Genomic DNA, 12,112 nt, shown 5'->3' on the forward strand with positions numbered 1-12,112 from the left:
CCAGTTTCAGGACCCATCTTTCTCAGGTGGTAGGTAGAGCATGTTGTCCAGCCTCCAGATCCATACTCCCAGGGGGATAAAGAATAGGAAAGCTATCAGGGGAAGGGATAGGATATGGAGTTCTGGTGGTGGGAATTGTGTGGAGTTGTACCCTCTTATCTTATGGCTTTTGTCAGTGTTTCCTTTTTACAAGTAAAAATTAAATTAAATTAAATTAAAAAGAAAGAAGATAGTTGTTTCTGAAGAGTAGAGCTGACTTAATAATTCTTAAGTACACACTGTTTTTAAGAAGTGAAGCTGACTCTAAAGAATTTAGCTACATTTCTTTGGGCCATTTTCTCATTTTCAAATGATTGACTTTCTATATTATAAACCCATTTCAGAAAAGTAATGGGTCCCCTAAACTCTTCCAAGCTTTTATGCATCAACTTTGTTGTTGAGCCAGATGTTGTTGTGCACGGGCCGCGGAGAAGAGAGAGGGTGTCCGGAGCGAAGAGGAAGCACAAATCTTTATTTGCGCTGGCACCTCAGAGTTGGGTGCTAGAGAAGCAGGTTGGGCCACGTGGAGGTAGCGAAAATGGCCGCCTCAGATGTTCCTGCATCTGAACACCGGAGTGAAGCGCTGGCAAGAGAGCGAGGTGCAGAAAACGAAGGGTTTTTATAGGAGTAGCTTTCACGAGAATGGGAAGGGGGAGGAGTACCATAGCACTCCAGGATAGGATGATAACTCTTGTGAGAATGGGAGGGGGGAGGAGTGACCAAAGCACTCCAGATATCACGGGGATATAGACAATGCCCTGAGGGCACAACATGGCAGAACAGGCACTCTGAGAATGTCCCAACTCTCACAGAACTAGTAGCCTGAGGGAAAAACATGGCAGATGTGAATGCATCTGCACAATTTCCCAGCACAATGAAAATCACTTCAAGTGGACTAAATCTGTCTTAAAATGTGGATATGTTTTCTCTATATCCCAAGTGTATGGAAGTTAGAATGAAAGATTGAATGTCAAGTGAAACATGGACTGGACATGGTGTATTGCACCAAAATAAAGAACTCTGGGGAGGGAAGGGGAAGGTGGGTAGGAAGAACACTCTGGGGGCCTGTTGTATAAGGAAATTGTGTGTATATGTCAATGATTGTACTGTAAAGCATTAACCCCCTCAATAAAGAATATATATTTCATAGAAAAAAAAAGCACGAACAAGAAGGTCCTCATTTGCCTGTTCTCTAGAAAATGTCTGCTGTGGAGAAACTTTAGTCTTAGTTTTGAGAATATGCCTATCCAGAATCTTTCCCACCCTATTTGAGAGAGAGAGTAATCCCCCCCCAACCTTGAGAGTACTTTGAGGGACACTAGCCATGATAAGAGGTTTTGGCAGAGAGTTGTACTGATAGGCATTGTCTTTAAGCAGTTTGAAAAATGACTGTCAGAGAGGCAATTACAGAAGCCAGATCTCTTACCTTCTGTACCCCCAAAAGAATTTAGGTCCATACTCCCAATGGGGGAGAAATGTTAGGGGAAGATGACCAGAGGGCTCTGAACTCCAGTTCTGTCAGGATTCAGAGAGAGAAGAAGAAAAGGACACTCAGAAGCAGTGACAGGTGTAGGTGTGACTTATAAAGGAAGAGAAGGCAGGACCTTAGAAAAAGTGGGAGGAAATATATATATATAGAGAGAGAAACAATAGTCAACCCATGTCTGTGACCCTGGGAGAACCACTAGTTTCCAGTAGAGAGAATGGAGACACAGAGCTCAGGTGGTAGGAACGGTGTGGAATTGTACCCCTGTTATTTTGTAATTTTGTAAATTACTAATAAAAGAAGAAAAAAAAAAGAAAAATGACTCACTCATAACCAGGGAAAGTCTGAACTAGTCTAAGACACAGCAGGACTTGGCAAGGCACAGCTAGAGGAGATATCAGCATCTTTTGCTACAAGGCAAACTGGATAAAAATGCAATGTAATAATAAAAATTCCAGGAAAATAGCATAGTGATTATGCAAATGAATTTCATGCCTGAGGTTCTGAGGTCCTAGATTCAATCTCTAGCATCACCATAAGGCATAACTAATCAGTTTTCTGATTTTTAAAAAGAAAAATTTTAAATGTCATATGAGGAAAACAAGAGGGATTTTAATTTAACATATGAGGGTGGTTTTATCTGAACTAAGTTCAAAACTCTACTATACCCACCCCCATATACACAACATACTACCACAAAAATATGCTACTGAAGAAATTGATTTTATTTCTAATACACTGGATGAGTACTATAAACTTGGATGATTTTCCCTTTTACTGTTGAGCTGAAGCATCCTTGGGAGTTACAGTTATCTAAATGATATCAAACTGACCAATCAAGCTTAATCATTTCTTCACTTTAATGAACTAATTTCCTTTAGCATTCAAATTTCAACACTTTGGCAATCATTACCTTTACTTTTGCTGTTTGTTTTTCTTTTTCTTTTGCTATCAAGATCAGCTTATCACTAGAACTTGGTGCTTATACAATGATTCTATTGCCATCCTCCCCTTTTTTCCCCTTTCCTTTTTCTTTTCCTGTGTCCTTTGAGAGAGAGAAAATAGGATGGGGGTGGAGAGAGAGACACCTGCAGTACTACTGCACCACTTGTGAAACTTCCTCTTTACAGCTAGGACCTGGAACTTGAATCCAGATTCTCATGCTAGGTAATTTGTGTGTTATACTAAGTGTACCTCTGCCTGACCCCATAATGATGACTTTTTGAGCATATATTAAACTCCTTGTTTATTTCATAAGCAGTAACAAATTTAGTGAAGTCTTTTAAACAAACAAAAAAAAAATGACAGCAACAAGAATATATTGCCTCTAGTCCAGTTAATAAAACTTCCTCCTGAGGTACATAAATAGAATGTCGCTAAGAAAGAGGCAAATACAATAGTCTACAAAATCTGGGCACTGCTCCTGCAGTTAATTTGAGTGGTGTCGATAAAGGTGAGCTGATTCTAATATGGATTGTCTCTGAAAATGTGTCATCCTTAAATTATCATTGTCTCATGACTGAAGCACAGTAAAAGAAATGTAAAATGTAGCTCTTTGGGGAGTCCGGTGGCAGCGCAGCAGGTTAAATGCAGGTGGCACAAAGTGCAAGGACCAGCATAAAGATCCTGGTTTGAGCCCCCGACTCCCCACCTGCAGGGGAGTTGCTTCACAAGCAGTGAAGCAGGTCCGCAGGTGTCTGTCTTTCTCTCCCCCTCTCTGTCTTCCCCTCCTCTCTCCATTTCTTTCTGCCCTATCCAACAACAATGACATTAATAACAATAATAACTACAACAATAAAACAAGGGCAACAAAAGGGAATAAATAAATTAGTATTAAAAAATGTAGCTCTTTGAAAAGACTTAATCAACCTACGACAGCCTCTTCTATTCCCTTCTCTTTCTATAGCCATGAGTTAGGTGCAACACATTTTAGCATGTTCTCATTGTTCAGAGAAGATAGATTTCTTTGAATTTTAAATATATTAATTCTTAAATTATACCCGGAGAGGAAAGCCATGCCTTTTTGTGAGCTCTGGGTTCCACTGGAAAACTGGAAGAAAACACATGTTCCAAAGGGACTGTCATCCCAGGAACTTTGATTCTTGCCCCCCTTAGCTACACCATCTCAAGGAAGCATTTTGTGTGATGCACACAAAAGTGAAATATGTATTCTCTTCCTAATGAAGGCCAACACAGAGTTGGGATCACAGTTGTTACCCATCAATCCTTCTCCATCGTTAGCCCCTACTCTGTCTGCCTGGAGAGGAGCAGCAGGGTGAGGGCAGTAAGAGGCACCTGGGAAGGGCAGGAATCAGAGGAGGGGAAAAAAGGAATGTAAAATAAAAGCATACTTGAGACACCAAAGGAAGGGAAGTAAAGGACTACCGTTTGAGAAAATGCAGGGCAGAAGAGTCTTCTAAAAGCATAGTACTCATCTGTAATTTTTCTAAAAATGCCAATCAGTGATGAGTTGGTGATACCCTGGTACAAATTTATAAATTTATAGCCAAGTGTTTGTATTAACCAATACTAATCAATCAAGACCCTGCTCAAAGGTCTGCCTCAGAATGTAAAACAAGATGGAAGTGTGTGTGTATGTGTGTGTGTGTGTGTGTGTGTGTGTGTACGTATGTACTGTTGAATTCTGACCTCTATGTCTGCTTCTGCTCCTCCTCCTGCCATTCTCTTCCCCCTCCTTCTCTTCCTCTCCTCGTTTCCTTTTCTTGCTTCCTCTTAATTTCCCTTGCCCTTTTGCTTCCTTCTTTTTTGAACAATTGAATGAAGAATGATTATATTAAACTTGGTTAATTCTTTTAAGCAAAAAGGATAACAAGAAAATGGGTGGGAGAGAGATTATTACCTATTTCCCTGTATGGACAGGGAAATAAGAAAGGATGTCATTCCCCAGCTGCAGGGGGAGATTCACTAGGTGTGAAACAGTGCTGCAGGTATGTCTCTCCCTCTCCAGCCCCTCTTCCTTTGTGAGTTCTCTCTGTCTCTATCCAATACATAAATAAAATCTAGAAAACAAAAACACTTTTAAAAGGTTATAAAAAACAAAGGAAGAATGTTATGTTTAATGAAAAACAAGGAAACAAAAACTTTAGTATAGAAACCAGGAAAAAAGAAGGACCCAGAATAAAGGAAGGGCAGGGCCAAAGTGCTGTGATAGAAAGGCAGTCAGTGGTGTGAACACTGGGCAGGACATGTGCAGCAGTGAGCATGGACTGCAAGTCTGGAGGTGTCAGCAGCACTTGAAAACCGATTATTTAGATTCCAGCTAAATTTCACATGAACAGATTGATACAGTCATGGTCCAGTAAATGAATATCTCTTGATTTCTTTTCCAGTAATTAATGGTCATACACTGTGTTTGCGGCTGCTACTAGAAATCACAGACAACCCAGAAGCTGTTGATGTGAAAGATGCCAAAGGACAGTAAGTTGTCCCCACATATTGCCTGGGATTGATACTTCATGCACAACAGATGATTGGTTAATTTCTTTTTATTTTATTTTCTTCTTCGTCTTCTTCTACCTCCTCCTCCTCTTCTTTTTCTTCTACCTCTTCTTGTTAGGCTTCTCCTTAACCCCCACCTCCTTCTTTTGCCTCCAGGGTTATCACTGGGGCTCAGTGCCTGCTCTATGAATCCATTCCTCCTGGAGGCCATTTTTCCCATTCTTGTTGTTATTACTGTTATTGTTGTTACTGCTGTTGGATTGGACAGAGAGAAATTGAGAGATATAGGGAGGACAGAAAGGGGTAGAGAAAGATAGATACCTTCAGACCTGCTTCACTGCTTGTGAAGTGACCCCCCTGCAGGTGAGGAGCCAGGGGCTCCAAACTGGATCCTTACTCTGGTCCTTGCTCTTAGTGTCATGTGCACTTAACCCTCTGAGCTACGGCCTGGCCCCTGGTTAATTTCTTAAACACCCTGACTGTTAAACTGTAGGCTAGATATATTTGAGTGGAATTTATGGGTGAAGGCAGTGGCTTTGTGCAAGACAAGTGGGTTGGGAGGATGCTGGGAAGACAGCATAATTGTTATACAAAAGACCTTCAAGACTAAGTAAGGTTCCAAAGTCCCAGGTTCAAGCCCCAGCATCACCAGAAGCCAGAGATGATCAATACTCTCATCTCTCTCACTGTGGCATTGTCTCTGAATCAGTCTCTCATTAAAATAAGATAAATTTTTTAAAAAGAAAGTATGTTGGGAATGGACATCTTGGGTTTAAAATATATAAATATGATATATATGTACACACATAGCTATACATATACACACATATGTATATATATATGTATACACACACACATATATATATATATATATATATATTAGTCTGTAGCTGTATATCCTGTCCTTTAAAAGTTATTCCTTTTTTGTTCCTTCTTTCTATTCATTTACCCCTCTTTATAAACTCCACATACCCATTTTTTAAATTAATTATGGTAATAGAATAAACATGAAGAAGTTTCCTCCTTATTGGCAGAAATCTTTTCCATATAAATTTTAAAGACATCTTCAATGAAATGAATCCAATGGAACTACATCAAACTAAAAAGCTGCCACACAGCAAAAGAAACCTGTAGAAACTTACACTTAATTTTTTGGCTTTGGCTGAGGCATGTAAAGGATTGACTGTGGGATGCTGGAAATGGTTTTAAACAATTAGAGGCTTTATTAAGGTGAAACAAGTAAAAGGTAAATATCTAGGTATTGCAAAATAAGCGGCTCCATTTAAGGTTAAGCAAAAGAGAGGTCAAGAATGTGAGGAGAGAAGTCTAGCTAGGAAAATAGGTAAAAGTCCAAAGTCTGCAAACCAAGTTACCCAAGATCACCATGTGAAAAGACCAGGATCAATCTGGAGCCATGCCAAATGGAGAGTCCACAGTGAAGGTAATCCAGAGAGGGAGCTGCTGCAAGTCCATCCTTAAATACATCCCCTTGTCAGTCTGTTCCGCCTCAGGGTGATGTCATTCATATGCTAATTGTCCCAAACTCCTATTGGGATCACAAAAGAAACCAATACCCAGGGGTGGGGTGGCAGCCCAGTAGCATAGCAGGTTAAGCCTACATGGAGCAAAGCACATGGACCTGTGTAAGGATCCTAGTTAGAGTCCCCAGCTCCCCACCTTCAAGGGGGGGAGGGTCACTTCACAAGCAGTGAAATAGGTCTGCTGGTGTCTGTCTTTCCTCCCCCTCTCTGTCTTCCTCTCTCTCTCAATTTCTCTCTGTTCTATCCAACAGCAATACAGTAACAACAATAACAACAAGGGCAACAAAAATGGGGGGGACCCTCAAACAAAGAGACCCCTCACAGAATGGGAGAAGAGATTTACACGCCATACACCAGACAAGAGGCTAATAACCAAAAAAAAAAAAAAGAAAGAGCTCACCAAACTCAACAAGAAAACAAATGACCCCATCCAAAAATGAGGAGAAGACATGGACACATTACTCACCACAGAAGAGATCTGAAAGGCTGAGAAACATGAAAAAAAAAAATGCTCCAAGTTATTGATTGTCAGAAAAATGAAAATAAAGTCAACAATGAGATACCACTTCACTCCTGTGAGAATGTCATACATCAGAAAAGATAGCAGCAACAAATGCTGAAAGGTTGTAGGGATAAGGAACCCTCCTGCACTGTTGATGGGAATGTCAGTTGGTCCAACCCCTGTGGAGAGCTCTCTGGAGAACTCTCAGGAGACTGGAAGTGGACCTGCCCTCTGACCCTGCAATTCCTCTCCTGGGTATATAAGCTAAGGGACCCAAAACACCCATCCAAAAAGATTTGTGTATACCTATGTTCTTAGCAGCACAGTTTGTAATAGCCAAAACCTGGAAGCAACCCAAGTGTCCAACAACAGATTAGTGGCTGAGCAAGTAGTGGTATATATACACAATGGAATACTACTCAGCTATTAAAAATGGTAACTTCACTGTTTTCAGCCCATCTTGGATGGAGCTTGAAGAAATCATGTTAAGTGAAATAAGTCAGAAAGAGAAGGACGAGTATGGGATAATCTCACTCTCAGACAGAAGTTGAAAAACAAGATCAGAAGAGAACTTGGAACTGGAGTTCCAAGTTGGAATTAAGCAGAACTTGGACTGGAGTTGGTGTATTGCGCCAAAGTAAAAGACTCTGGGGTGGAGGTGGGGGGGGAGGGGGTTTCAGGCCCTGGAACAGGATGACAGAGAACCTAGTGGGGGTTGTACTGTTATGTGGAAAACTGGGACATGTACATGTACAAACTATTGTATTTGCTGTCGACTGTAAAACATTAATCTCCCAATAAAAAAAATAAATAAAAGGAAAAACAGTTTCCTCCTTCATAAAAGTCCTTTATGTGTTTAACACTCCTTGAGCTCATTTTTTCCAATTATTTTCTATTTCAATGATCTGTTCTTCACTCAATATTTCTTTTTATTAACCTTTTTTCTTTTTTACCTTCTTTTTTAACCCTTTTCATTTTTATTTTTTTGTCTTTCACTTTCTTTTCTTCCTTTTTCTCCCCCCAGAGTACTGCCCAACTTTTTCCCAGGAATGTGGTGGTGCTGTGATTTGAACCTGGGATTTTAGAGCCTCAGGCATGAGTCTTTTTGCATAACCATTATGCTATCTCTGACCTTCTCAATATTTCTTACATAGAACAGATAAATGTAGTAGTGGCTCTAGATCAATCAGTGTGATCCACCACATCAAAGCAAGACCAAAAATTACATGATTATGTCAATAAACACAGAGAGAGTCTTTGACATACCAAACATCCTTTCATGATCAAAATGCTACAAAATAAATAAATAAATAAATAAATAAATAAATAAATGGGAATAGAGGGGAAAAAATCCCTTAAGACAGTGGAATCCATATATAGCAGACCTACAGCCTACATCATAATCAATTATGAGAAACTGAAGCATTTCCCCTCAAATCATGTACTAGACAGGGCTGCCCACTATCACCATTATACCATTGAGAGTTCTTGTCTGTTGTACCAAAGTAAAAGCCTCTGGGGTCGGAGGAGGAGGGTTCAGGTCCTGGAACATGATGACAGAGGAGGACCTAGTGGGGCTTGTATTGTTATGTGGAAATGTTATGCATGTACAAACTATTGTATTTTACTGTCAGCTGTAAACCATTAATTCTCCAATAAAAAATTAAAAAAAAAGAAAGTTCTTTCCATAGTAATCAGGTAAGAGCAAGGCTTTAAAGGAATAAAGATTGGAAAAGAAGTCAAACTGTCACTATTTACAGATGACACGATAGTATACATAGAAAAACCTAAAGAATCCGCAGGAAGCTCCTGGAAATTATTAGGCAATATAGTAAGGTGTCAGGCTACAAAATTAACATGCAAAAGTTCCTCTATGCAAATACTGAGTCAGATGAAGAAGAAATCCAGAAATTACTCCCTTTTATTAAAGCAAGAGAAACAATAATATGGGGAGTCGGGCTGTAGAGCAGCGAGTTAAGCGCATTTGGCACAAAGGTCTAAGACCAGCATAGGAATCCCGGTTCAAGCCCCCGGCTCCCCACCTGCAGTGGTGTTGCTTCACAGGAGGTGAAGCAGGTTTGCAGGAGTCTTTCTCTCCCCCTCTCTGTCTTCCCTCCTCTCTCCATTTCTCTCTGTTCTATCCAACAACGACATAAATAACAACAATAATAATAACCACAACAATGATAAAACAACAAGGGGAACAAAAGTGAAAAAAATAGCTTTCGGGAGCAGTGGATTCGTAGTGCTGACACTGAGCCCCAGCAATAACCCTGGAGGCAAAATAAAAACAACCCAATAATATGTCTAGCAATGAACCTAACAAAAGAAGTGAAAGACTTGTATACTGAAAATTATGAGTCACTACTCAAGGAAATAGAAAAAGACACAAAGAAATGGAAAGATATTCCATGTTCATGGATTGGAAGAATTAATATCATCAAAATGAATATACTGCTCAGAGCCATATACAAATTTAATGCAAGCCCCATCAAGGTCCCATCCAATTTTTTTAGGAGAATAGAACAAATGCTACAAATGTTTATCTGGAACCAGAAAAGACCTAGAATTGCCAAAACAATCTTGAGAAGAAAGAACAGAATTGGAGGCATCACACTCCCAGATCTCAAATTGTATTACCGAGCCATTGTAATCAAAACTGCCTGGTACTGGAACAAAAATAGACACTCTGACCAGTGGAATAGAATTGTCACCAGTGGACATAGAATCTTTGACAAAGGTGCCCAGGCTACTAAATAGGGAAACGAGAGTATCTTAAATGGTGTTGGAAAAAATTAGTTGAAACATGCAGAAGAATGAAACTGAACATTTCACCAGACACAAAAGTAAATTACAGATGGATCAAGGACCTGGATATTAGACCAAAAACTATCAAATACTTAGAGGAAAATATTGGCAGAACTCTTTTTTATCTAAATTTTATAGGAATCCCAATTAAAAGAAAGTACCTCTAAAACAAAGAGACCCCTTACAGAATGGGATAAGATCTTCACATGTCATACATTAGACAAGAGGCTAGTAACCATAGAAAGAGCTCACCAAACTCAGAAAAAAATGACCCCATCAAAAATAGGGAGAGGATATGAACAGAATATTCAACAAAGAGATCAAAAAGGACATCAGACATATGAAAAAATGTTCCAAGCCATTGTCAAAGAAATGCAGATAAAGACGAGATAAAGACAATGAGAAACCACTTCACTCCAGTGAGAAAGACATACATCAGAAATGATAGCAGCAACAAATGCTGGAGAGGTTGTGGGGAGAAGGGAACTCTCCTGCACTGCTGGTGGGAATGTCAGTTGTTCCAACCCTGTGAAGAGAGCAGTCTGGAGAACTTGCAGGAGACTGGAAGTGGACTGCCCTCTGACCCTGCAATTCCTCTCCTGGGGATATAAGGAACCTGACACACCCATCCAAAAAGATTTGTGTATGCCTATGTTCTTAGCAGCACACTTTGTAATAGCCAAAACCTGGAAGCAACCCAGGTGTCCAACAACAGATTAGTGGCTGAATAAGTTGTGTTATGGAATACTACCCAGCTACTAAAAAATGGAATACTACAATGGAATACTACCCAGCTACTAAAAAATGATGATTTCACCATTTTCAGCCCATCTTGGATGGAGCTTGAAGGAATCATGTTAAGTGAGATCAGACAGAAAGAGGATGAATATGGGATGATCTCATTCATGAACAGAAGTTAAAAAATAAGAATAGTAGTCAATGTTTCCTTTTTATAAATAAATTTAAAAAATAAGAACAGAAGGGAAAACACAAAGCAAAACATGGGCTAGAGTTGGTATATTGCATCAAAGACTCTGGGTTGGGGGGAGGGTTCAGGTCGTTGAACATGATGGTAAAGGAGGTTAGAGTGTTATATGGAAAACTGAGAAAGGTTATACATGTACATACATGTAGCCATTAATTTCCCCAATTAAAAAAAGTATTAGTGCTTCATTACAGGTAGATAAGTTAGTGTTGAAATCAGGAGTTGAGATTTATGTTCTGGATGTCAGCACTCTGTTACTCCCTCTAGGCTTGTCAGACTTTTCTTTAAGGCATAGTAACTTTGTTCATGTGAAATATTGAGCACAAGTTCAATAGGGAATAGTATGAAGTAGAGTTTCTCTGATAGAAGGAAGTGGACCTTCAATATACACACACTTGCTACCAGGTGATATTTGTAAAATTCTTCATAGTTGTGAAAATGATAGAAATAACATAAATATTTTGAGAAGAAAGCTTCCTCTGCCCTACCCATATGGACTCTTAATAATGTTGTTCAGCTGATAATCATTCTTGGTAACCATAAAAGCCCAGAGATCATCTGACTTGTTTCATATAGCTTGTTTCATGACCATATAGCAAACTGGGGAGACTCAAAAAGCACGATGCAGTTTGAGAGAGGGAGGGAGGGAGGTGGAGAGGAGAGAGAGAGGGAGAGAGAGAGAGAGAAGAGAGAGAGTTCACCTGGGAAGTGACCTGTTTTGTCATGTGTGTGACCCAGGTTTGAGCACTAGGAAAAAATGTAGTATCTAGTCTGTCATCGTTTCTCCCCCCTCCCCCTCTCCCCTCTCCCCTTTCTGCCCATTCCCACACTCGCTTTCATAGCTGAAAAGTTGACCTGGAGCAGTGAAGCAGCCCTGTGATCAAAGAGAGTGAGAAAGACAGACAAAAGGAGGTCCTCCCACCTGCAGTTACCTGATGAGTATGCTTTAATCTTATTTTGAAAGACTAATTCATCTCTTTCCCTAGAACCCCACTGATGCTTGCAGTAGCCTATGGACACATCGATGCTGTATCTCTGCTACTGGAAAAAGAAGCAAATGTACATGCTGTTGACATTATGGGTTGTACAGCCTTACATAGAGGGGTATGTGTGGCTTTCTCATCTTAATCAGCAATTTCATGAACTCATTTTCTCCTTTCCCTGCCTCATATGAGTTCTTAGTATAAAAAGTATTTTCTAGGGTAACAGATTAACTCCTAGAATTACAGATTGTTATCCAGAAGGGAAATAATGGCAGTTACTCTTAGGTGTTGCTCTTGAGATTTCAGACT

General features: G+C 39.8%; 1 protein-coding gene across 10 annotated transcripts in view; it reads left to right on the forward strand.

Moving 5' to 3' along the window:
- ANKRD44 (ankyrin repeat domain 44) overlaps window positions 1-12,112 on the forward strand; it is a 416,898-nt gene that overhangs the window by 366,394 nt on the left and 38,392 nt on the right. For all 10 annotated transcript variants that reach the window (XR_009550679.1, XM_060194225.1, XM_060194230.1 and 7 more), the window contains exons 19-20: window positions 4,876-4,963; window positions 11,807-11,924. Coding sequence is in view for 9 of the 10 variants with exons in the window: in XM_060194225.1 (XP_060050208.1) it covers window positions 4,876-4,963; window positions 11,807-11,924 (206 nt within the window). In the remaining variant the exon portion in view is untranslated. The remainder of the gene's footprint in view (window positions 1-4,875; window positions 4,964-11,806; window positions 11,925-12,112) is intronic.

Source organism: Erinaceus europaeus, chromosome 7 (assembly GCF_950295315.1).
Source record: "Erinaceus europaeus chromosome 7, mEriEur2.1, whole genome shotgun sequence".
NCBI lineage: Eukaryota > Metazoa > Chordata > Mammalia > Eulipotyphla > Erinaceidae > Erinaceus > Erinaceus europaeus.